The sequence below is a fragment of the Brachyhypopomus gauderio genome, chromosome 2 (assembly GCF_052324685.1).
Source record: "Brachyhypopomus gauderio isolate BG-103 chromosome 2, BGAUD_0.2, whole genome shotgun sequence".
Lineage (NCBI taxonomy): Eukaryota > Metazoa > Chordata > Actinopteri > Gymnotiformes > Hypopomidae > Brachyhypopomus > Brachyhypopomus gauderio.
This window is the reverse complement of record NC_135212.1, coordinates 29,966,414-29,992,983: the sequence shown is the minus strand read 5'-3', so window position 1 is coordinate 29,992,983 and position 26,570 is coordinate 29,966,414. Positions and strand designations below refer to the sequence as shown.

The 26,570-nt window shown below is 40.9% G+C and overlaps 3 protein-coding genes and 1 long non-coding RNA gene across 11 annotated transcripts in view; 3 read left to right on the top strand and 1 right to left on the bottom strand.

Moving 5' to 3' along the window:
- gldn (gliomedin) overlaps positions 1–11,426 on the top strand; it is a 41,773-nt gene extending 30,347 nt beyond the window's left edge. The window contains exons 7-10 of the mRNA XM_076993703.1: positions 9,364–9,438; positions 10,050–10,175; positions 10,556–10,706; positions 10,791–11,426. Coding sequence (XP_076849818.1) covers positions 9,364–9,438; positions 10,050–10,175; positions 10,556–10,706; positions 10,791–11,283 — 845 coding nt within the window. The 3' untranslated portion in view covers positions 11,284–11,426. The remainder of the gene's footprint in view (positions 1–9,363; positions 9,439–10,049; positions 10,176–10,555; positions 10,707–10,790) is intronic.
- On the top strand, positions 30–7,750 carry LOC143498418 (BEN domain-containing protein 6-like). The gene is made up of 7 exons (XM_076993704.1): positions 30–246; positions 1,214–1,356; positions 4,590–4,688; positions 5,640–5,784; positions 6,228–6,379; positions 6,760–6,976; positions 7,477–7,750. Exons 1-7 carry the CDS (start codon positions 30–32, stop codon positions 7,590–7,592), a joined length of 1,089 nt encoding a protein of 362 aa, XP_076849819.1. The 3' UTR covers positions 7,593–7,750.
- A 465-nt stretch (positions 11,427–11,891) lies between the features above and the next one.
- dmxl2 (Dmx-like 2) overlaps positions 11,892–26,570 on the bottom strand; it is an 81,701-nt gene continuing 67,022 nt past the window's right edge. For 2 of the 8 annotated variants that reach the window (XM_076993694.1, XM_076993696.1), the window contains 17 exons: positions 23,878–23,898; positions 23,052–23,245; positions 22,248–22,378; positions 22,057–22,142; positions 21,614–21,815; positions 21,381–21,498; positions 20,675–20,740; positions 20,008–20,094; positions 19,190–19,311; positions 18,792–18,927; positions 16,057–16,117; positions 15,646–15,773; positions 15,043–15,120; positions 14,622–14,713; positions 14,480–14,532; positions 13,872–14,089; positions 11,892–13,690 (listed from right to left, as the gene is read on the bottom strand). In XM_076993694.1, coding sequence (XP_076849809.1) covers positions 13,481–13,690; positions 13,872–14,089; positions 14,480–14,532; positions 14,622–14,713; positions 15,043–15,120; positions 15,646–15,773; positions 16,057–16,117; positions 18,792–18,927; positions 19,190–19,311; positions 20,008–20,094; positions 20,675–20,740; positions 21,381–21,498; positions 21,614–21,815; positions 22,057–22,142; positions 22,248–22,378; positions 23,052–23,245; positions 23,878–23,898 — 2,003 coding nt within the window. In that variant the 3' untranslated portion in view covers positions 11,892–13,480. The remainder of the gene's footprint in view (positions 13,691–13,871; positions 14,090–14,479; positions 14,533–14,621; positions 14,714–15,042; positions 15,121–15,645; positions 15,774–16,056; positions 16,118–18,791; positions 18,928–19,189; positions 19,312–20,007; positions 20,095–20,674; positions 20,741–21,380; positions 21,499–21,613; positions 21,816–22,056; positions 22,143–22,247; positions 22,379–23,051; positions 23,246–23,877; positions 23,899–26,570) is intronic. The other 6 variants (XM_076993697.1, XM_076993695.1, XM_076993699.1 and 3 more) reach the window with 6 other exon arrangements.
- LOC143498470 (uncharacterized) lies at positions 23,160–26,506 on the top strand. Its single transcript, XR_013125961.1, has 2 exons — positions 23,160–23,307; positions 24,057–26,506. It is a non-coding gene; the product is annotated as an uncharacterized LOC143498470 (long non-coding RNA).

Genomic DNA, 26,570 nt, shown 5'->3' with positions numbered 1-26,570 from the left:
CGACCGCAGTATAACAGTATTGTGTCACAATGGCATTTGCCATATATTACTTTAAGGACAAGACCGTGGAAGTTGGGAAAACTGATTGGATGAGTACTGAAGACCAGCAATGTACATCTTCAGAAATGATCACACAGTGCCCCAGACTCGATGATGAAGATGGATGGATAAATGTAAAGTGGAACAAAGGCAGAAAAAAGAAAGATGGTTCAGCCTTTTTTCCTGCAAAGGTGTTAATGCTCAGTGGTAAGTAACTTTCTAAGTTCTGTATTTGAATTGGGCTACGTCGACAGAGACTTTTACAGAGACTTTTGGCGCCGTAAGGTTTGAAAACTCCGGTGTTCCGGTCAACAGTGAGAAACAGATTTTAAAAACGCTCGTCCTCAAAGTTAAACATTATCAGACGTTACATATCCAACATTGTACGTTGCTTTTGGCCAGTTGACGTTTTATTATTTGTAAGGACAGCAAATTCATATTTACTAACCAGTTTTCTATGTGGAGGTCGCTAATGTAGTGTAGTCACATAGTGCTGGGTGTGGTATGCTAGCTTAAGAGTTTCACCCTGAGCAAAGCTCTCTTTAAAAACCTTCACAGTAAAAATAAGAATAAAACTGGAAAGTTATGTTCTAAGTGCTACTGAAGTAGAGATTTCTGACTCAGTGTATGAGAAAAGACAAAGTAGATAAAGTGTAGTAAAATAAACACTTAAATGTGTGCTTTCAACGTTTTCTTTCACATAGTCTGAAAGAGTCCATGTTATTGAAGCAAAAATAATCCTAAATCTCAAAATTGACCAGTGCACGAAACAAACGTTGCTACAATATTGTCAAAAGGTGGTGCTTTTTTATATTGTCCGAACAAGGTTGTCACAATGTCTTATGGTATTATGACTACTTACTGGCAACTTAGAGTTCCATGCAGATATGGTACGTATGAAGAATTCTATAAGGTTATGATAGCGTAGTGACAGCATTACCACTACGTTGTTACAACATTGTGACAACTTTCTGAGAAATGACATTTCAACATTGTGGGCACTAAAGCAATAGATTGTTACAATGTTGTCACATCATAACTGTGTTTGCAGGGAAGTGTAGTGTGTTAGGTTGCCACCAATGAGTATGTTAGGGAGAGTGCAGAGATCACACATAGCTTGATGACCCATTTGGCATTTTATTTTGCTCAGTGTACACAAAACTTTTTCACACAGACAACTACAGTGACCTTTGCCATAAGAGAGAGGAATTCATAAAGGGTGTGGACATCTGGAACCAGTCACTCAAGAGGAAGACCAAGCCAAACAGCAGGTGGATGAGGGATGTGGAAGAGGCAGACGAAATACCAGTAAAACAGGTAATTACATTCATACAGTTAAGGAACAGTAGAATTAAATGCCATCTAGGGGTGGGCGATATAATATCGTTCACAAAAATACCAGTACATTTCTTTATTCGATAGGATTTCGCTATATCGCGACATTATGACGCAAGGACGCAGGTTGTGCGTGCAGCGCGCAAAATAAACATGGCCAACAGCGGAGAGAGCAGCAGTGCTCACACTGTGAATGATTTAGTTCCTAAACGAGGAGCTACATCAGTAGTGAACTGATGAACTGTAGTGAACATGAACTGAAAACCTAAAACACTACGAACCTGAAAATGGAACAGAGACTTTAACCATACACAAACACGAAGCTAATCAAAACCACGAATCACAGATAAGGCGTGAATACCGTGCACATCCAACTAGGAAATAAAGAAACGACAATGATCCCCGAAGGTATAGTCTGGACATAGGCAATATACACACACACACTTGTAAAACTAAGACGAGCTAACACGGAACAGCTGAAACAGAGTGGCGTGACAAGAACAAGGAAAACATAAAAACAATGAGACTAGAAGGGGGCGGAGCCAGACATGACAACTACAAGCTAGAAATCACTATACGTTCTTATATGTGCTATGCCTACCCCGCTCTGCTGCAATTCATCACGGGTAACGTCGTGCGGAAGCCAGTATGTTATTAACTAGCCAGTATGTTAACTATTCTCATGCGGACACTACGTTGCCCACAATGCATTGCGCACACAACGTCAAAACCATTTCTGTCTGGTGATGCATGATTTAACCCATCCGTGCAGTGAAACACACACATACACACCAGTGAACGAACACTAGGGGGGCTGTGAGTACACACGTGCCCAAAGCGGTGGGCAGCCTTAGCCCTGGCACCCAGGGAGCAGTAGGGGTTAAGTGCCTTGCTCAAGGGCACTTCAGTCATGGCCTAGCTGGGAATCAAACCCACAAACCCAGGGAGCAGGGTTCCTTACCACTACACCATGACTGCCCTTTAGGGGAGTTTAGGTCATTTATTTAAATTTAAATCAATTTAACCAAGATACCACAATGAACAGTGACCTGTCACATCACCCACAAATCAACTGTTCACTATACAATACTCACTCCTACCGACCACACGAGGGTGAAGCAGCTCATACACCAGTTTTCCTGTTCCACCTTAAATAGTGCAGCAGAAGCCAAAATTTTGGCTAACTGCCACAATATTTAAGGTGGAAAGGAACAACAGGAATAAAAAGCTGACTTCACCCTCATGCGATAAAAGTGAGTATTGAACAGTGAACTGTTGATCTGTGGGTGAACACTGGTGATAGATTTAAAACCGTAACGTTAATGACGAAAGGGGCGGAGTTGAGTTTGTGTTGCTGGTTAATCCACAGGACAGTAAAAGAAAACCAAACCACAGACGTTGTGGAGCTCCTCGGATTCGAGGTCCACCAACCGCCAACACACAAGTTGTAGCTCAACACTTCTGTATGTTGTGGTTTGTTTTCTTGGAGGTCCTTATATCTGCTGCTCAATAGCAGCTCATTTTTCAGTTCAGTTCAAATCTCTCTTCATCACACCAACATCACGTCTAACATCTACTGTGATGTTCTGATTGTATCTTTCTCTCCTGATATCCTCTAAACTAGTGCAGCACAGACTCCTCACCTCCATCTCCTCCACTGTGTTCTTCACTTACTGCCTCTGTCTGGATTTAAATGTTGTTGGATAGACATAAGGGAAAAGATGGCATTAAGGCTGGGCGATATGGAGCAAAAATAATATCTCGATATTTTTTAGCTGAATGGCGATATACGATATATATCTCGATATTTTTTCTTCCCAAAAGGTAATAACAAAGAGGCAGTAATAAGTCAAATCTACGTCCCAAATGAGTTGCGCGAAGAAGAGAGGCAGGACAGGGCGGAAGTTGTTAAAAGAGAAACTCGAGTAAATTCACTATTCACAGTGTTGTGCGTGAACGAGTTCAAAAGAACGCGTTCATTGAATCATTCATTTTTTCGTGAATGTTGAACTGAACGCAACACATTTTTTAATAACTTGAACGTGAATTAGTGCACATTGTGTCATGAACGGTAGACATCACTGTAAATGAACGTTGGAATTTGTTTCCATTGAAAACTGAGTGACATCTGTTTTCTCTTTTGAAACGCAACGAGAGAAAGTTCCTCCCTCCTGTATTCTCGCTGGTGCCGCTTAAATGCGGAGGACAATTTTCAATGTGATGAAAAGTCACATTGACAAAAAATAAGCACATTTTACATTTTTTTTTTGAACCATAGATGTGGAAAATCACTTCCGTCCCTCAGTCTGCAGTTCGCACCATAGCGATGTGGTGGGGTGACATCAATGACTGACAATCCATACTGTTTATTTATGTGTGAAAAACCAAAACTGAAAAGCAAATTATCTTTCCACACATTTTTGTGACTACACTTAATCTCTTCGCCACAAAATGGAATTGTTTTTTAAGAAATAAATCCTGAATTTTTGTCAGACATGAATGTAGCCCACTTAGAAAAGCAGTCCACATTGCCTCAATGTTTAAAATTTGCACTAATTCATATTACTTCAAATTGTTTCACTTTTTTCCATTAAGAGTGGGACAGAACTGTTCATCATTAAATTGTAATCACTGTCAAACATCTTAAAAATTTGACTGTTTTTCAATAAAGAAATCAAGTGATTATCTGCCTATACCATAACTCCAGCAATCATGTCAGTGGTATGGAAATATTTCACAATTTCAGACAAAGACACATTTTGCATCATCAAAACCTTTTAAACCTTCACTGATGAGTGTCATTGCTGGCATGGCTGTTTGAGTACTTGGTGGTTTCCTTATTTTTATTTTTTGTTTTGCCCAAACATTTTCACTTAGGTACTTCCCTAAGCTGATGTTTAGTAAAAATGTTATTGTTTTTGTAAATCCTGTACTGATCATTTAACAATATCTTTGTCTCACTATCAGGGCCAATTTGGGTAAATGGTATGTGATTGTCTTTCGCTGAGTGTCTGAAAGCCTGGTGAATAGGAACATACACTGCATATTATTTTTTGGGAGACCAAAGTGACTAAAGATAGTTACGTAAAGACAAAGTTCCCTGATTGCAAACTGATTATTTTGGTAAACTGTAGAAATCAGACCTATCTGTAGTATAGCTGATTCTAATAATACACCCATGCTATTGAAAAACTTTAAATGTTTTTTTTTTACAGCAAAAGAGCAAAAAGGCACCCAGCACTTCAAAAGAGGCATCAGATCAAATAATTGAAAAACTGAAGAAGGAGTTGATGGCAAAGCAAGCATATTTAGAGGTAAATTATTTACACAGTTTGGAGTTTAAGTTATGTGTTTAAAGGAGCAGTGTGTGACCCATAGCAAAACCCCACTTACCCACCCCTCCCTTTCCAATCACCTGTCCTGATTTCATTTCACTTTTACATGTTTTCGCTTGTTTTGGTGGCAAGCATTCACCCTTTCTTGATTTTTCTTGTACTAAATAAAAAGTATAATCCTTCTTTTATGTTGTAACCTCCATCACCTGTCTTCTAACAATGTATCCTACTGAGCATGCTCATATCATAGTACACCGTAGTAACTCAGTGTTTTACACATTTAATTGTGTTTTTAATGTTAATTTAGGTTAGACTTAGTTTAATAATCACTGCTACCTCACTGATAAACTGGCTTACACCAGCAAACATCCTAATTATTCTTTTAATGCTGGTACTTTCTTTTAATTTCCTGATAAGAAAATAAGCTTCCTAATAAGCTTCTTTAAGGTGGAAGAGGAAAATTCAGAGATTTGGGGATAAGGAGATTTAAGCTATCAAGATATGCCACCAGCAATTTTATGTGAACTCGTACCTATAAATATGCACTACAGTCTGAAATTCTGAGAAGGATTCTGTATTTGCCACATCTTCCAGCCGGTGCTATAGCGCGACAAATTCCAGCTTCCACTTCAACATAAAAGCACGAAAGGCACTCTTTACAGCCAGTGTGTGGTTTGTCCGTTCTGGGCTACTGTAGAAACATAGTGGTGCTACACTGTTGGAAAATGAGCCGCTCCTAATATTGGTTCCGAACCCATTTAAAGCCAGAGAGCTGAATGTCTGTAGAACAGATCTTATGCATACAATACAACATTGCATCCCATCACTATATATATATATATATATAAAGGCTCATTCTAAACACAACACTCCCTAATGACTTTATAATTATATGCTAATGAAAATGATGATGATTTTCTTTTGGTGTAGTTATCTACCGAAAAAGAGGACTCATCAGATGAGGACTTAACGCCTAGGAACTGGAGTAAGGCGCAGCAGAAAATAAAGGAGCTTAAAAGGGAGAACAAGAGGCTGAAAGAAGGCAACGCTAAAGAGATACTAGATGCCTTGAGAGGTGATATTTTTTATTTGAAATAATTAAATTAAATCAGTACCCCATTTGTATGCAACATCACAATGTAGCAAAATAAATCAACATAAATGAATGTCGCAACCCTTACCAGATCACACTGAAACGATGTGGACTCATAAACTGCAGTACAGAAACATGAAAAATATATAAGCCTCGCTGGAAGGCAGAGCGTAAGAATGGCAGTTTCGGTTGGTCCTTCTGTCCATCAACACTTAACTTCAATACATTAACTTCAGGGTTCATAGAGGTCCCCCTAAGTTTCACGAGAATCTAAAAAATCCATCTGTTCTCACTCGCCTTATCTTTTGAATGTTTATTTCTTCTTTTAAAGTGACTGTCCTGATGTTTGGAAATTGCCTCAACATGCAGTCATGAGACTTGAACTTTCACCTTTATAATGATTTATATGTTCATTCTCTTAACAGAGCTTCCTGTGGTAGTTGCAAATTTAAAAGACATAACTGAAAAACTTGCAGTTCAACCCTCAACTCCTGCATCCATCTGCTCAACACCCACAACATCTGTAAACTCAGCAGTTTCTGGATGTGTTTCTACCCAAGCAGTGTCTGATGATATGGTATGTACCCAGAGTGTAGTGTCTTCATCAGGTTGTCCCCTGCATGGCACAGTAGCATTTTGCACCCCCTATTGCTTTGTGGTGGTGCAGTGGGGGTCCTGACCACTGAAGAACCATGAGGGGTGAAAGGGTCTAACAGTATACAGAGAAACAGATGAACTACAGTCTGTAATTGGAGAACTACAAAGTACTCCTATATGGTCACTACTGCTGATAAAATGGACAATGAGATACAAGGAGGTGTATCTAATAAAGTGGCAGCTGGGTTTACATACTGCATAGATTTCTCAGAGAATATGTTGTTATTTTATCATTACTTTGGTGTGTAACAACTATGTATGACCAATTGCAAACTAACTGATCACTCAATTGTTCTGCAGGTCTTTCTTTTGCCAGGCTCTGATGTCAAAGTCCCTAGACGACAGCTTAACTCTCTGCGTACTACGAATCCGTCAGTCTACATCGGTGACCTTGCTGTGCTTGTCTATGGCAGGGAAACACTGTCTCATTCTAGTTTGACAGGGAGACAATCAGGGGCACACAAGGACATGGAATCAAAGCCACAACTTGATAACACAAAACTTGATGCTATAATAGGTAACTGCATTTAAATAAAATTACATTTTATTCTAAAATAAATTTCTACACATTATGTTTGTATAGTTTTTAACAAAATGACTGGAATGTTTCATTTTGGAAGTGACCATGATTTAGTTACTGTCACCTCGCACATGGAACAAAAATGGAAAGTTCCAAACAATGATTCAATGTTGAGTTAAATCTCTCTGTATGTAACTGTAATCTGGGATCATCAGTTTATATTTGTGAATGTGGCAAAAAACATTGCTGCAAACAAAAGAACCTAAAAATGAACTTTAATTTATGTGAAGGAAGACCTTTAAAGGACATTTTCAATTATTTGTAGGTAAACGTAGTAATTTTGCCAATTGCATTAGTCCTCATACTTGCCTGATAAAACTGAATTTCACATTGTAGAGACATACTGCTTTGACTGTTTTATTATGTTAACTCTGGATGTTGATCATGGTGTGATAGAAAGTAATGAGGTTTTTTTGTTTTGTTTCTGTGTGTCCCAGGCCATGCCCTGTCAAAGTTTCCTGACATCAGCGTCCAAGATGTGAGACGCATTATAAGAAAAAAATGCAACAACGAAAGCTATACAAGTCAAGTCACTGCAAAGAAGACCATGTGAAAATTTTTTTGGTTGGATTTGTGGTTCCTCTGCCTCTGTGGTTCCTTCTGTCTTGTCCTAAACTGGTGTTAATTTGAATTATGTTCTTAATTTGGCATCCATTGTTATTTGTTATATTTATTTGTTACATTTTGATATATAAAGAAATATGTTCTTAATCATGAGTATGTCTTGTTTATTTTTATGTATGTAATCCACTGGTAAGTCTACTTAAAGTACAGTTAAAGGTATATTTAAAGTGTAAAAAATTGAAACTAAATTGAAATTATTGTATACTTAAAACATATAAGTAGTAAACTATAATTATTATGTTAAGTTCAAAAGTAAGCTTATTTGTATACTGTTAGTTTACTAGTTATATACTTATATCCCACTTTTAAGTGTATGAAAGTACACTTTTAAGAATACTCTTAGTAAACTAGCAGTATACAAATAAGCTTACTTTTAGTATATTAACAGTACAAAATAAAACCTAAATGTAAACTAGTTGTGTACTCAAAGTTTACTATTCTTACACTTAAAGTATACTTAACAGTGTACTTTCATAAACTAAAAACTAGACTAGAAGTATATAACTAGTAAACTAACAGTATACCTGTAAGTTTACTTTTAGTATAGTTGTAGTACAAAATAAAACCTAAATGTAAACTAGTTGTGTACTCAAAGTTTACTATTCTTACACTTAAAGTATACTTAAAAGTATACTTTTATAAACTAAAAAGTGGGCCAATTTAGTCCCAAGAAGTATTGAATTAGTAAACTTACCAGTATACTATTAGTACATTGATATTAGTATACTTACTACATAAGTATATTTCCCAAGTATACTTTAAGTTTACTTAAAAAATAAACTTTAAGTATACTTTTTTTTGGTAAGGGCATCTTATTGTGCGTCCATATAATCTGTATGTCTGGAACTCGTGCACGGAGAAACATTCCATGGTGCAAAAGTGTCTCATGCGTTAAAATGCGTTAATATTTTTAGTGCGTTAATTTTCCTGTAATTAATTAATTGAAATTAACGCGTTAAAGTCCCACCACTAATATATATATATATATATATATATATATATGTGATAAGAAGGGAGGACAAGCTGTCATGAATATTCAGTTAATGCATTATACACAGACACTGGAGTCTGCGTCTGACACAGGGATTCATCATTACTATCAAACATAATCATGATGAATTGCTGTACAGGATGCAGACTCCAGTGTGAACAAGTGTGAACTTGTGTCCCAAAACAGATGTAATGGTGCTTGGATTATTGTCAGATAGAGCAGGAGTGACATTTTAATGGTGCTATGACCTGTCTAACAGAGCATGTGTAACAATGGTGCTAATTTAAGTGTATATGTTATGTTACATCTAGCAGGAGTAACATGCTTTGACTTTTGTTGCTTTGACAGAGCAAGCATAATCTTAGATTACTTTTGTCCTATTGCATTTTATTGAAAATATTTAGAAAACATGGGGTAAAATTGCCATTATTTAAAATGTTTTTATTCATTGGATCAGTTGAATGCTGTGATAGCAGTAGATAACAGTAGTTATGTTTGATCTCAGATTGGTCAGAATTCTCACAGGTCATATATAAAATGTGGATTTGTAGAAGGGCTTATCTATAGGACCATTTAGTCATACATATCAGATTCTTTGATTCGACTTCCACTGTATTAAATGTGGATTTGTTGAAGGGCTTATCTATAGGGCCATTTAGTCATACATATAAGATTCTTTGATTAGCAGCTGACTCATACTCTCCTCAAGGCTTCCCAGATGCTCCTCCAAATGATGACACCACTAGACCACAAGCAGGAAGCATTGGAAAGACCTCAAAGAATGGTACAATCCTGAGTCTTCTGGCTCACATCACATGACTTTTTAACACACAAAGGTTTTTCTGGTAACGCTTTACATTAAGTGTTTACTTACTAACGTGAAGTAATGCATTAATTAGCATAAACAACACATGAAGTAACACATTAACAATAATTAACTAAAGATAAGTAAACATGTAACAGTTGCGGCTCCTGTTTCGACTCTTTGTTGCTTGCACATTTTTTGGTGCAACCTTAAAGAAATATATTACATTGTACTGATTTACCTACATAAGTAATGGGTAACTTGGAAATATCCAGAATCTATCAGCATAGGAACTGAAGTGTGTCCATACTGTTTTTAGCTCTTTAGTCTCTTTAACTCCAAACTAAAACACTAAAGTTCTAAATAGGTGCGAGCAACAAATAACCAAAACAGGAGCTGCAGCTGTTACATGTTTACTACTTCTTCTTTCGGCTATTCCCGTTTAGGGAATTCTAATTACTTAACATTAGTTAATTATTGTTAATGTGTTCCTTCATGTGTTGTTCATGTTAACTAATGCATGACTTCATGTTAGTAAGTAAACTTAATGTAAAGTGTTACCGTTTTTCTTGTTCCTCTGCATGTGGCAGACTGTATCATCAGGTCAGTAGAGAACCCAAGAAATCTGGCCAAAATGACCAACACATTTGGTGCATGGATGGAAGACCCAGCAGCCCCACATGACCAAAGGATCTGGGTGGCAGAACACTTCTCAGGTCTCAATCATAGAGATTAATTTGCCATTATGTTCTATACAACATCTTCACTTACTTTATTTTAGAATCAGATATTAGATAACTGACAAGTTTTGATAAAGACCTACTTCAACAGTCACCAATGATGTTGAATTGAATTAGCTTGTCTGGTAGATAAGGTTATGGCTATGCAGAATTTAGCATGAGAAGATCAGGAAGACATTTATTTATCAAAATTTCTGCTTCCATTAAATTTCATATTAACTATAGATGACGTTTAAAGCAATTTCAAGTACATGGCGATTTCGTCAAGAGAACACTGCAATTCTACTAGCGTTGCTGCCTCTAATGCTCAGCGTGACACGTGTATCCATGGTTATTCTGGACTTTGTCTGCTGTAGGTCGTATTGTGAAGGAGTATAAAGACATGGCTGCATTCCAGAACAGCTCGGGTCATTCCATTGATGTGAAGAAGGTCTACTTGGGCTGCGGTCATGTGGTCCACAATGGCTCCTTTTACTACCACATCGCCGGAACATTCAGTATTGCCAAGTAAGTGAGGATAGTTAAAAATAATTTAGCATTTTGTTTAGTTGTAAAAAAGACTGAAAGCAAACTAGAAATCAACTTTTCCAGATTTCATCTTCACACCAAGACTTTGGACATGCTGCCTGTAGAGAGTGCACTCTACCACAACCTGTCCTACCCGTTCAGGAACTCAAAGACCTACTTTAAAATGGCAGCAGATGAAAGTGGTCTCTGGCTTATCTTTGCCTCCAGCAGCCATGAAAACGTCATGGTGGCACAACTTGATGAGAAGACCTTCTCCATCATAAGATACATAAACACCACCTATCCCACGAGGAAGGTTGGGAATGGCTTTATTGTCTGTGGCATACTCTATATCACTGACACCAAAGACACGAAAGTCACCAATGCTTTTGACCTGGTGAAAGAAAAACCACTCAATGTGAACTTTGCCCTGTGGTCCCCAGCAAGCATCTTAGCAATGCTGTCTTATAACCCCAAAGACAAGCGCTTGTACGTTTGGGACAGTGGATACATTAGGTCATATGAACTGCGTTTCCTTGTTGATGACAGAGTTGGGCAAATGTCCCAATTTGAATAACTACTGGCTGATTCCAGCACTCTTTAAAAGCAGCCTGGCTGGATCATCTTGGTCCTCTTTTTGGGGAGACCAGAGCAATGCATATGCAGGTGTTAGGTTACAGTCAAATATTGCTGCTTAAAATAGACTAAGTTTATTTTTTATTTTGTGGAGAAAAAAAAATATATCAAATTCAATAATCAGATTTCTCACTAACTATTAGTTTGAGCAAATAATAGAAAACAAATAAAGACGATCAGCTTAGAGGGCCTTGCAGGGTGGGTTGATGAAGGATCTATATATATATATATATATATATATATATATATATATATATATATATAGAATCTCCCTTTGTGTACAAAATATACCAAATGTTATGGTTGTATGTTGATGTGACTTATCTATTTTCTAATGATTAACAGCTGAGATTCTTCACATCCTCCAACTTTTTTTGTAACACTCTATATCCTCTGTTTAATATTATATATATTTCTTTTATGAACATATGCATTTAAATAAATAAACATACAAATGAACAAATAAATACATTGAATGACATTGAATTTGCTAAATACTTCAAGACCAGTTAATCTTCTGGTAGTAAAATGGGCTTTAAAATGGTCCTCTTGAGATAAAAGGAATTTATTCAACTTACTTACAAAGGTAAAACTCTGACCATGACAGAACAATTCTGTTCTCCCAGAAAATTCCACCAGAGCTTTTAACTGTGTACGTCCTCACACAGACAGCATAACCTTTTCAATAAATACTTGACAGACAAGAAGCAAACAGACTGTTAGTTCAACAGACAGTGGGCATGGTGGTCAGCGGACCAGACACAAACACAAACAGATTTTAATAAACACCACACACATCCAACCAAATATACAACTATTTCAGCAGTATGATAAAAACAAAATGACAAAGTAATAATACGTTTTGCTGTATTCATACAAGCTATGATTAATAGTTCATATATATATGAACTATTATATATGTATGTATGTATTGTTGTGCATATTCATACATAAATATTTAGTTAAAACTATTTCAAATTTGATACTACTCGGCCACGCATAGCCAGACATTCATTTGTATACAGGTTTTCTCTATAATAATTTTAAACTTTATAGTGTCTTCAGATGTAAGTGCAAATATTAATCTATGGATTGAACATTTAACAAAACAAAATGACCAACCATACAATCCTAATTTAAAGGCAATAAGTTACAATATACAGTAGTCTGCAACGGAACAGTCAAATCAAACAAACAAGAAAACAAATAGAAGGTTAAAAAGAACAACGGTACCAAATAAATAAACATTGTGCAACACTTGAAACTGTCTCTGGTCTAAAATAAAGAGAGTAGAGTAAACATGTGTGACCAAAGTGGGAGGGACATTCCCTCCTCACTATGGAATGTGGCTTGAGTGCAGCAGGCGTTTCCTAACAGGACAGTGAGACAGACTAATGAGTAGGCATTAGTACCGCAGGGAAACAGCTTGCAGGGGCACGGGGTAATGGGGGGATTGATTCAGGGCTAACTGCAGGTAATAGTTGACAAATTGTGTTAACCAAAGCTAGGTAGAAGAACTAGATGCATTTGACTGCAGGAAGGGGGGGGGGGGGGGTTTGTTAGTACCTACGGGGGAACACAGAGACATGTTTAACAGCAGCTATGGAGAGTGAAACAGGTCTGCAGCCAGCGGCCAGAGCAAGCCCCGTGTCAAACACTAAAAGGCTTGAGCAGCTGACGAGTCTACAGTAGTAACTTAAAGTCCGAGCCAACAACCTGACTCACACCAGAGATCACCACAAGTGCTGTTAGGTAAAGATGTAAAACCGATCAGCTGTGGGCACATGACAACAGATACACACTTAAAGATGTCTGCGTTGAGCACTTTTACAGAGCACAGTCAACAACCTTGTGAAAGTACTGCAATGACAAGTTCACACATGCATAGCTTTCCTATGAACAACACCTGAAACACTGAATCTGGGCCTGCGCTCGCTCAGTTACATTACCTAAGGATCTGAAGGGTCACGTGCGTGACCTCACATACACTTTCACACTTTGTTCAATGAAAAAAAGAAAAACCAAAGTTGTCCCCAGGCAGTCACTCTGCCACGGTTCCCAGCGGAAGAGGCGGGCGGCTGCGCTGCTCCAGAGCTTTGGCTGTGTCTCCTGGACATGAGGGTGTGCATACACCGTGACTACAGGATGTCGAATATACTGGCGGGGATGCTGTAGCGGTCAGGCAGCACCCTCATCTTCAGCGTGCCGTCGGCGCCGCAGGTGAAGATGCGGTTGCCGGGGTGCGTCTCGATTTTCATCACGCCTGCTCCAATGTTGCGGAAGATGGACTGCTTTGCATGCTCGTTGCTGAAGGAGTGCATGAGGCAGTGGCCTTGTAAGTTCCAGACCTGCACAAGCACAGGAGGTCAAGCCATTAACGTCTGCAGCGACAGCACACCAGAGAGCTTTTAATGCTGTGACAGTTCACAGCCAGGACCCGTTGATTCTCTATAATATAAAATGTATCTGTAAGTATAAAATGGATCTGGGTGTGGGATCAAGGTACAGTGCAGATGATGCCGTAAGCACCTTCACGTTGCCCTCAGCTGAGCCTGTGATGAAGAAGTCTTCATTGGCATCCAGAGTGAGAGCTTTAATGGTGGAGTCATGCGCCTGGAAGGTGTGGAGCAGCTGCCTCTGACGGATATCGAAGATGCAGACGAAGCCCTTTCTCCCTCCGGAAATGATCAGCTGCTGCTTGGGAGCGTACTGCAGGACGGTGGCGCCATTCTCATGGCAGGGGAAGGCTGCACACACACACACACACACACACACACACACACACACACACACACACACACACACACACACACACACACACACACAGCCATACGCCATAACAGTTTAAAGTTTAATATCTCCATTACTGGCAATTTGTTTAATTTTTTATTCCCCCCATTTCATTTACTTTTCTCCTATTTTTATTCTGTTTTTATTATTTTCTCATCTGCACTTTGAGTGCACTGCAGTGTACAAATAAATTATAAATCAATTTGTCTTCCCTAAGGTTAGACATCGAAAGTGGCCGCTGTTAAATCAATTACTGGATTATTGACTGTCAGTCCACACCAACCAATGGGCATTCAACAATTACTGTGGATATGACGCATGGTACGGGGGTGAAGATTGTAGCTTACCATACACCATGCTGTTACTTGGGGAAATCAGGGTATCCCAAAGGCAGACGTTCCTGTGGAAGAAAGGTTCAAACACTTGAGATGAGAACATGACCCATAGGATGAGAATGCTACTGAATGCTCTCTAGACGAGGGGTGGCACCTGCTGTCATTGGAGTGACCCGCAGTGGCAATGAGGCTGGAGGATGTGATGAACGCAAAATCCCCGCATGCTTTACTGTGACACTGCCAGCTCTGAGAGTGAGAGAGAGAGAGAGAGAGAGAGAGAGAGTGTGCATGAGTAAGACAAAGGGCAAATGAAAAGTCTAGGAAGAGAGATCAGAGGCATCAGCGCTAACCCCCACACCACCATGTGATAAAATGAGAGAATCATAGTAAAACAACATAAAAATTAAACTAAACTACCCAAAGAGTTCATAAACTTTCAATCAGCACGGTATGTTTGTGTGTGTGTGTGTGTGTGTGTGTGTATGTGTAAATTATGCTAAAGTTTTTCTCAGAATCTTAATATGGCTGATTGAACAGGAGCATCCACACAGAGTCCATCATGGCTGTAAACTTACCAGATATGGCTTGGGGTTCGATGAGGCTTGATTGACTTGCCACAAGCTCAAAAAGCCTTCACCATCTGCCACCCCACACTGCAGACACAGAGGTATGGAGAAGAGTAAGCCACAGTCAACCCACAGTCAGGAGAAGCTATCGTCAGACCACAGTCAGGAGAAGCCACAGTCAGGTGAAGATAAGATGTTCCATCACAATGGGCTCATTGCAGGAGCCAGAGTTCTCCTCCACAAGCTGTTAAATTGATCACAGCAGGTACAGCCGGGCTGTGTTTTCTCCTGGGCCTGCAGGCACTTAAACTGGAACTCTCTAAACTTTTAAGCTGCACATTATAGAAATTACATTAGAAATTATACTGGAATGCTGAGCCAATTACCTGTGCTGTGCCCTTGTGAATATGGCATGTGAAGCCTGTTCATATCATGCATTTCCTATTCTGAGTGTGTGTGTGTGTGGTTTTGCACGTGTGTGTAGGCTAACCCCAATGAGATCGTGCTGGCCTCCACTCATTATGTCCAGATGTCATGATGTGAATATAGCATGTGAAGCCTGTCCATATCATGCATTTCCTATTCTGAGTGTGTGTGTGTGTGTGTGTGTACCTTGTTGCCCTGTGAGTTGAAATAGACGCGTGTGACTCTGGCGTTTCCTGCCTGTCGGAAACAGATGAGCTGCTGCGGGCGATTCCACTCAAACATCCTCACACTCCCATCCTGAGCTCCAGTCATATCTACATGCACACACACAGAGACACAGACACGCAAACACACACAGATACACAAAGACACAAACCCACAGCAAAACACTAAGCATGCAGTACATGAATATTCAGTGACAGTACTTTTCATCATTTGTAAAGGACTCATTCAAATGCAAGAAAATTAACATGTTTTGGATAATATGGTTTCACATAGTGCACGTGAAAGAAACTCAAACTCAATTCAATTCCACCAGTTCTGGACACCTGCTAAACTCCTTGTGGTGTATGAAAAGTTCTCATTAAGTATACTCACAGTACTGGTATATGGGATGGGAGGTCATTCTCTTCACATTGTTCAAGTTTCTTTTCACAATCTGAGGGACATAAACAATCACTTGATATCAGTAACATACTTGCTGTACACACACTGAGTGCAGAGGCAGTGTTGATGTAAATTCAAGCAGGGGTCTACACAGATATGAGTAGGGCACACACTGGTCCTGCTACCTTGCCTGACTGGCCAAATGACCATTGCAACTCAGACATAAGGAAAGGAGTGTTTCTTCTGTTTATCTAAACATTGCAGTTCTTCTGGGGTATGCCGTCAGCTTTTGGTCTTTTCGAGAAAGCCCATGCTGATGAGAGCTCGAGCGTGTGTGTGTGTGTGTACACGTTTGTGTATGTGTCGTTTATCTGTGGTGGATTAAGGCCAGACAGGAGTGCGGCCCGGGATCCAGTGATGACGCAGGAGGCCACCTTGGTCTGTCTGGTAGTTCCTGTTCCCTTTTTCTATCCTAACGACACTCTGGGCTTATCTCTGCTTAAATAGACTCATCACAGAGGCTGTTTAGACCATCCAGCACCGTTTATGTTATGGTGATAAGGATGGAAATAAACTATACAAACTACTCTGATTGTCTCCCCGTGCCTTGTTCGCACTCACTTGTTCTCTCGGTCTAGTGTGAGTTCCCAGAGGACTTTGACATGCTTTACTTTGGTCTAGTGTGAGTCCCCAGAGGTGTTTTACATGCTTTACTTTGGTCTAGTGCGAGTCCCCAGAGGTGTTTTACATGCTTTACTTTGGTCTAGTGTGAGTCCCCAGAGGTCCACTTTTATACTTTCACATGCTTTACTTCTTTGATTTAAGAGAATTAACTACAAAAAGACAAAGCACATTCAAAGCAGTGAGATGCCTATTCCTAGAATGGAGTTGCCATTCTGCCATGCTCATTTCTTCTGGTAGAGAGTACGCTGTGCGCAATTGGCTGCCGCTTCTCGCCGGTGTGTGTGTGATTGGTTGTCTGTGACTTGTACCTGTGTTAAATTGTAAAGCGCCTTGGGAATTTGGAAAGGCGCTATATAAATCGAAACATTCATTGATTCATTCATTTCATTAGAAATTTTACTCAGACATTTCATCATTTTCTGGGTAAAATCAATATGTCTAAATATGTCTCAGATTAGATAACAAAATAAGAGTAAGCAAAATAAAGTTTGACCATGCAGTGTGGTATGGTTACACATATCAATAAGAATAAATGAGATGTGACCAGCCAGTATAGATAAACAGACCAGTAAAAACCAATGGAAATTTAAGCCTGTTCAAATGTAGACATGTACAGTGAGGAAAATAAGTATTTGAACACACTGCGACTTTGCAAGTTCTCCCACTTGCAAAGTCGCAGTGTCTGAAATTTTTTATCTTGGGTGCATGTCCACTGTGAGAGACATAATAAAAAAAATCCAGAATTCACAATGTATGATTTTTTAAATTATTTATTTGTGTGTTACTGCTGCAAATAAGTATTTGAACACCTGTGAAAATCAAATGTTAATATTTGGTACAGTAGCCTTTGTTTGCAATTAAAGAGGTCAAACAATTCCTGTAGTTTTTCACCAGGTTTGCACACACTGCAGCAGGGATTTTGGCCCATTCCTCCACATGGATATTCTCCAGATCAGTCAGGTTTCTGGATTGTCGCTGAGAAACACTGAGTTTGAGCTCCCTTCAAAGATTTTCTATAGGGTTTAGGTCTGGAGCAATTACCTATCTTCAATGCTCTAACTGAGGGAAGGAGGTTGTTCTCCAAAATCTTGCAATACATGGCCACGGTCATCCTTTCCTTAATACAGTGCAGTCGTCCTGTCCCATGTGCAGAAAAACACCCCCAAAGCATGATGCTTCCACCCCCATGCTTCACAGTAGGGATGGTGTTTTTGGGATGGTACTCGACATTCTTTGTCCTCCAAACATGGCAAGTAGAATTCAAAAAGTTCTATTTTGGTCTCATCTGACCACAGAACTTTCTCCCATAACTCTTCTGAATCATCCAAATGGTCATGGGCAAACTTAAGATGGGCCTGGACATGCGCTGATTTAAGCAGGGGAACCTTACGTGCCATGCATGACTTTAAACTATGACGTCTTAATGTATTACCCACAGTCACCTTGGAAACAGTGGTGCCAGCTTTCTTCAGGTCATTGACCAGCTCCTCCCATGTAGTTCTTGGCTGATTCCTCATCTTTCTTAGGATCATTGCTATGCCACGTGAGATCTTGCATGGAGCCCCAGTCCAAGGGAGACTGACAGTCATATTTAGCTTTTTCCATTTTCTAATAATTGCACAAACAGTTGATCTTTTTTCACCAAGCTGCTTGGCAATTGCCCCGTAGCTCTTTCCAGCCTTGTGGAGGTCTACAATGTTGTATCTGGTGTCCTTGGCAGCTCTTTGGTCTTAGCCATGTTAGTAGTTGGACTATTACTGATTGTGTGAAGTGGACAGGTGTCTTTATGCAACTAATGACCTCAAACAGGTGCTTCTGATTTAGATTAATAAGTGGAGTGGAGGTGAACTTTTTAGAGGTAGACTAATAGGTCTTTGAGGGCCAGAATTTTTGCTGATTGGCAGGTGTTAAAATACTTATTTGCAGCAGAAACACACACATAAATAATTAAAAAAATCATACATTGTGATTTCCGGATTTCTTTTTTTAGATTATGTCTCACAGTGGACAGGCACCTAAAATGCACACACACTCATACGTACCACACTAGCGCCCAGGCTGGTCTGTCCACTGCCGAGCCAGGGCATGGAGGCAGAGACTGGCATTGGGGGCGGGGCAAACGGCGCACTGCTGGCTTGGGCGATGTTGGTATGGGAGGAGCGATAATCATCATCTGAGCTAAAAAGGAATTTAAAAAATATTTTAGTTTGGAAAATTAAAAGCAACATTTTTACAAGAAACATCTTAAGCACGTTTCAGTAAAATCCCAGACAAAATCTCCTAACATTCCTAACATTTCCTAACATCTGGCCTGGCAGAGCTGTTGTTTAAAAAGCTGCAGGGTTCATAGCTGAACCCATGCTGTATCTCTCCACTCAAAAATAATCTTTTAAGTCACAATCACACAGACATACACACACACACACACACACGTCCACACCTTCGTGACTCCTTGTCAAACTCTTCGCCAATCCAGGTATATGGCTGCGCAGCAAGCAGAGTAGACACATCCACCTCCTGGACATCATGAGTGGAGGCCAGCACGATCTCATTGGGGTTAGCCTACACACAGGCGCAAAACCACACACACACACACACACACACACACCCACACCCATACACACACACACACCCATACACACACACATCCATACACACACACGCACGCACAACCACGTAAACACACACACACACACACACACACACACACACACACACACACACACACACACACACACACAAGCATGCACTCGCGCACACACACATGCCATCAAGAAGTGAGAATCACACTCAACACACTTGCTAAACATAAAAAATATATGAACGGCGGAGGGGATTATACTTGGCGTGTCAAATTATTTGCAGTGTTCTCTGAAACGATATGTGGTAGTATAAAGAAACACCCCTCAAAAACAGGGGAATTAACATTTACCTGATGAATTTTAATGTTGCTTTGTGTTCCAGGTTTCAAAAGTGCTGGAATTTAGGCTAAAGTACTTGAAAATGCTTGAAATTGTAACTACTTCGTTTCACTATTTGACTGAACAGTTCTCTTTCCAGCATGTATGAACCCTGCAAACATTACTTTGTTCATTGCGCTGAAGTGCAGAGCGCGAAGTTACAAAATTTGAGAGGTGCAGGACCTCACGCAGGTGCGAAGCCACCGCGATTATGTCATTTTCAGCATGCGGACCCTCGCGCTGCTCGCGATGCGCCAAGTATAAACCTAGCTTAAAGTAGACAGACTATGTCCTTCACCTTATTGATGGCAAACGCCATGATGATGTCTGACTCCTTGTGGATAATTTTAGCCTTGCTGCCGGGATATCCAAGATCAGCCTCCACCTACACAGAAAAACACACATCCACCACACACACACACACACACACAGGCACACACACAGGCACACACACAGGCACACACACAGGCACACACACAGGCACACACACACATTTGTCTCACCTGGTTATGTTGGAGTTCTAGGTGTTTTATACAAGTTGGTCGCTAGCATGCCAGAGATCACCATACAGCTGACTGGTTATTTGGTTAATTGCTGTGGAACTGGATTAATGATGTGTGGTAGCTCCAGCGTTTGGCACCACTCACTAGATCAGTGTCTGGGCGCACGGCTTTTAGTGTAGACATGGGTTAGTGGAGAATACAGAACAGAGAGGGGTATTGTGCTCAGGAGCCAAGAGGAAAGAGAGCCGTGTGTTAGCAAAAGTCTGTGCACCTGCCTGCTCACATCTGCTTGTGACTGTGTGTGTGTGTGTGTGTGTGTGTGTGTGTGCACGCATGGATATGTGTATGTATTTGTGTACATATGTGTGCGAGCGTGAGATCACAGCAGGTTCACTAGAGGAGAGAAGCCCACAGCCTGAAGGAGAAAGTCATGGAGTCAGTTACACACACTCTCAGTACTACCTTGCTGGCTTTACGAATCCCTGCTATGCGGTTTTGTGTGAGGTAATCCATATGGCCCTCTAAACACTGTACAATGCACATCACAACACAAAAATGCATCACAGCAGAACACACCAAAACACCACTAATGAAACAACGATTGGGAAAAAAAAATAGATAACCCCCCCCTCCAAGACAAGGAACACCCTGATTGGTTATCTGACGTCATGATTACACTAGCAGTCCAAATGCTTTGAATTATTACCACTACAGTCCAGTGATCTAGATGACTGGGAAAAAGTGTTTTTCTACAATAACCACTATAATCTTTATTATTTATTTTTACTTTTATAACATGTTTTTTTGCTTTTATAACACGTTTTTAACCAGATCTCTATATCTTCACCTAAACTCTTATCTACTGGTGGATGTTATAGACAGTTCAGGCACTGCAGGAACTGATTCGAAGTGAAGGCCATTTGAGAATGTGAACTCTTAATATGGTATTATTATGAAATTAGTAGTGTGTGTGTGTGTGTGTGTGTGTGTACACGAGAGAATGAAGCTAAATGGAATGCCTTGGCTGAAAAAATTTAAAGATCTATTAAAATCTAAATGTGTTTTTTGACACATTTTTTGTGTCAAATTTGACACAAATTTTGATGCTGTGTTTTGGGCTGACTAGGAGTCTGACCCGAGGAAGGGTGACCACGCCCACAGCGATTACCTCACTCTGCTTCCTCTTCTTGGTGAAGATGTAGCGAATGAGAGTCTCCTGCAGAACTTCCTGCTTCACCAAGAAATGCCACAGACGTCGGGTGGGGAAGGAGAGGTGGTGCTTTGCTCTGCAGGAAAGTAGCCAAAGACACACGGTAGAGGTCACAAACCACCGCCGCCTTTCAACACACAAGCTCCATACTTGCCGGGGCTGGGTCAATCCCAGCCTGCCCCAGCACAGACCTGAATGGCGTGTTGTCTGGTTCCAGCATGGCCTTCAGGCGCAGGGTGGCGGGGTTGGTGCCCACAGTGCCATCAGTAGGATAGGTGTTGATGTAGTTGGGTGGTGGACCGTCGAAGCCGCCCATCTTGTCGAGGAGCAGCTGCTCCCAGTTCTCCAGAGACTTCAGCACGGCATTACACAGGGGTGAGGTCACAGGCAGGTCTAGGCAGCACACATAGGATTAGAGGAGATGAGGACAAGGGCTGGAAGTGATGTTAGATTGCAATCAAAACATATATGACCCAAAAGGGCAGGAAACTGAGCCAGCACATGTGAGAAGCCAGAGGTGGGAACTAAAGCCCATGGCACCTGTTGATCTGGCAGATGTATCAAAAGGTGTGTGTCTGAGTGTGTGATTGTGAGTGTGTGCGCGCATGTGCATGTGTCTGTGTTCCATCAGTACCTGTAAAGTCCAGTCCTGCGATGGGTAGGAAGGTCTTAACATTGTGAAGAGCCAGTTTGACCATGACCAGACGGATCAGACACCAGCTACAGATGGTGGGGAGGGAGACAGGCAAAGACATTGACACATATTTATTGCCTTACTCATCTTTCTCCTTCATCAAGTTTCTCAAAAGATGTTGCCACGGATACCTATACGAGTTAGGATCGCTGTGCTCTGTTATCTGAGTATTAGAGAGGAAGGCATCTTCATCCTCATCATCACTTGCACCACTTTCATCTGAGTCGTAGAGTGCTCCACTGTCTGACAGAGGCAGGAAAGGCTGCAGGACACACACACACACACACACACACACACACACACACACACACACGCACCCACACACACACGTGTACACATGCACACAGATGTGTACGCATGCACGCGCGCACACATCCACACACGTGCATGCATGGGCACACACATGGCAACAGTTGCATTGTAAAAAATAATTAAACTTGTTCATGCACGTGTGCACATGCAAATACACAAAGAAGCAGGTGGTTGTAACAATAAACCAATTTCTAAACTAAATTTCAAAAACAGGACTTGAAATGGATAATATATTTCTATTAATCCAGGTGTATGCTTGGGTCACTAGTGGACACCTCCACGTGGTGAAAAGGTAGTTTGCTAAAACAGTGTGCCCCAATCTGCCAGGTTCTGGATTACACCACCCACACACTAGACACTGACAAACACCCTATGAGAATCACTAAAAAAGCTAAAGATGTATGAATCATTAAAACTGTCTAACATTAGAATTAAAATAGAAAAAGAATGAATAGAAGATCAAAGTGAAAAAAAAAGTTGTTAATGCCCTGGATCATCAATAGAGCAAATTAGCAAAAGAGTGAATCACAAAAGACTGAATCAGCAAAAGAGCTTATTTACTAACTGAAATATCTTGACTGACTCCTTTCAGCCTGATTCATCCAGAAGGTATGGGGTCTTACTTTGGCCACAAAATAATCCCACATGCTGAGCTCTGGAGGGATGAATTTTTCCTTGTAGGTGGGGCGCTCGGTCGGGATGGGAGGGGGTGTGGATTGCGTCTCCTTAACGGGCCTGCCGGGCACCAGCATGCGCATGTTGAACCGTCGTCGCTGTCGGTCCACGTCTTCGGCAGGAGGCGTCGGGGGAGGTGCTGCTGCAGGGAGGCCGTGGTGAGGAGAGGAGAGTTAACCTTCCACAATTGGACTTACTGAGTTTGTGAGTATCTAAATCCTGAAAGGAGAAGAAAGACGTTAGGCTAGCTGGAGAGAGGCCTACAGTGTTAGTGGCCTGCAGAAGAGAGAATCAGGTATCATAAGAACCACAAGCATCACGGCAGTCTCCAATGGACTAGAAGATCAATTTCTCATTCTCTTCATTCATTTGAGGAATTTGTAGAGAGAGAAAGAGAAAGAGAGAGAGAGAGAGAGAGATGGTCGAATGGTTTAACACATTTCTGTTTTCTTTCTCTCTCCACCCAAAACACAGAAGCACACACAAGGATTGTGAAGATTTTTTAGCTGAACACGGTTTTTAGCTGTGTTTAGCCAAGTGTTGCCAGCTGCTTTTTAGAATGGCTTGAGATTAGAATGCTGCTGAAATGTTGCGCTCAGTATTTTAAAAAGTGCAACTTTTAGCATATTTGCAGTACGTTGGGTTAGATAAGTTTTTGGACCATAGTATAGATAGCATAGATGCTTTTTAATCTTAATTAAGCTGCAGATTTTTATATGCCAATCACAGAAACAGGCACTTGCAAGGGTGTTGGTCACACCAGAAAGCACAAACCTTCACCGTTGTCCGTTTTTACTTGATCAGGGGTAGCAGAGTCCAACAATCACAAATAACAACAACAAAGAGCATCGACTTAGTAACAGACAGACATTCATGTCAAAAGACAACAGTCATGATGTAAAATATACAGGACGATTAATAAGGAACGTTTCCCCTTGTTTCTATGACTACAGAGGTCTCTGCCCATTTCTACGCCCACAGACGTCTCCACCCATTTCTACACCCGCAGACGTCTCAGCCCATTTCTACACCCACAGATGTCTCCTCCCATTTGCACGCCTACAGACACCTCTGCCAGTTTTTGTGCCCGCAGATTGTGGAAAGTGGCAGAAGCGTGGTTTCTGCTGGAGTGTCGCACCACTGCAGACGCCATTAACTTTTCAAAGGAATGTCTGGACTCGGCTGTGGCATTTGGCCATCAGCTCATCATCTTGCCTTCTTCAAAGAGGAGGTCTGCATGGCTCCAGCTAACCCTGCTGAAACCCAGCAGCATATCTCTCTGCAACCTCAGAGGACCCGTGTTTGGACCCCTTCCTAATCACCAGAAGACAGGGACTTCGAAATTTCAGATCTCTGTATGACAAGAGTGAGAGAGAGGCAGACCAGGAGCAGCTGCTCAGCAGAAGCAGGGCAGTTTATCCATGTGACCATGCAGAGCCCTGAAAACTATAAACCAAACTGAGTCCACACAAGAGCTACCAGCTCTCAGTATATACACATATGTATATGTGAAATACTTCGGCGGAGTTGAAATATGAATTTCATATGTCATGACGGTACCATTGTGATGCATATGGAAAAATATTAATTTGCGGAAATCTTACGGGTGTGTAGACCAACATACCATATGAGTTTCATGTGAATTCACATATGATAAGCTTGTTAAAATGGACGCAAATTAAGTATTATATCGCAATCTATCGATCGCCGGTGGTTTGCGCCAGAGCGAACTAGTAACTCATTGAATCATAGATGTGGATCAGAGGTAAATAACTTACAGTCAGTGGGAAACCTGCGTAATCACGTGCTGACCTTGGTAAGGGTCATATGCAGGTCGTATGCGATTTCACACGCTCTCACGCCACACATCGAATTTCTCACGCTTGAATATTATTATTATTTATTTATTTTTAAATAATCTAATTGCCGCACACTCAGCCAATCCATCGCATATTCAGCCAATCCATCGGTTGTACATTATAACAGGTTGATCCGATCAGAATATAGATTGCGCTGTTGCTTGGTAGACTTTAGCCAGCCCGCTCCCCAACCACACACACACACACACACACACACACACACACACACACACACACACACACACACACACACACACACACACACACACACACACACACACACACACACAGCCGCTACACTAACCATCGCGACAGATTCCAATCCCCCCCGCCTGAAAAAAGCTCACGCCCACCAAACTTGAGAGATCTGGTCGTATGAAATAAATTTGAATGATTTTTAAAGCATATAATAACTTCAATTTTTAAAACTATAGTTTTTTATTCCACATCAGAATATTTTGACGGCACCCCCGATGAAGACAGACGGCACCCTGCTTGAGAAACGCTAATATAGTCGATCTGTGTGCATCTTCCCCCACTCTTATACGTTACCCTGTGCTCTTCCTTTTTCTTAAAGTAAGTGTTAACTACAGCCATCTTTATCCTTTTAGCAAAATCTACCACTATTTGTCCTTTTGTATTCCTTTCATTAACACCATATCTACCCAACACCCCCTCATCACCACTGTTCCCTCCACCAACATGTCCATTTAAATTTGCTCCAATAACCACTTTCTCTTCTTTAGGAACCTGCAAAACAACGTCATCTAACTCTCTCCAGAATTCTTCTTTCTCCTCCACAACCTACCTGAGGAGCATAAGCACTGATGACATTCATCATCACCCCATCAATCTCTAACTTTACACAGAACACCCTGTCACTTACTCTCTTTACCTCCACTACACTCTTACTAAACTCATCCTTCAGGATTACCCCTACTCCATTTCTCTTCCTGTCTACACCATGATAGAAGAGTTTGAAGCCACCACCAATGCTCCTGGCCTTGCTCCCCTTCCACCTGGTCTCCTGTACACACAGTATATCTATCTTGCTCCTCTCCATCGCATCAGCTAGCTCTCTCCCTTTACCTGTCATAGAGCCCACATTCAACGTACCAACTCTAACCTCCACCTTCCTGCTCTGCCCCCTCTCCTTCAGCTTCAGAAACCTCTTCCCCCCTCTCCTCCTCATCCCAACAGTAGTCCAATTTCCGCTAATGCCCTGTTGGACAACAGCACCAGTGGCGGTTGTTGTTAACCCGGGTCTCGACCAATCCGGTATGGAATTGCTATTTTTGATCTGCATCAATTGATTTGGCGCATTTTTTACACCGGATGCCCTTCCTGACGCAACCCTCTCTATTTATCCGGGCTTGGGACCTGTACTAAAATACACTGGTGTGTGCACCTTAGTGGCTAGGTTGTGTATGTACCTATGATAAGCCTGTCAAATGGCCAAAACCAATTAATTGGCGAATGGCGGCAATGTTTTTTGAGTGATGACGTTATCATTGTGTGCCTTGATACCACTTGAGACCATGATGCGTTTTATATCAAAAAATGGGACAAGGAAGGAAAAGAAGGAGAAGGAGGACAAGGAGAAGAAGA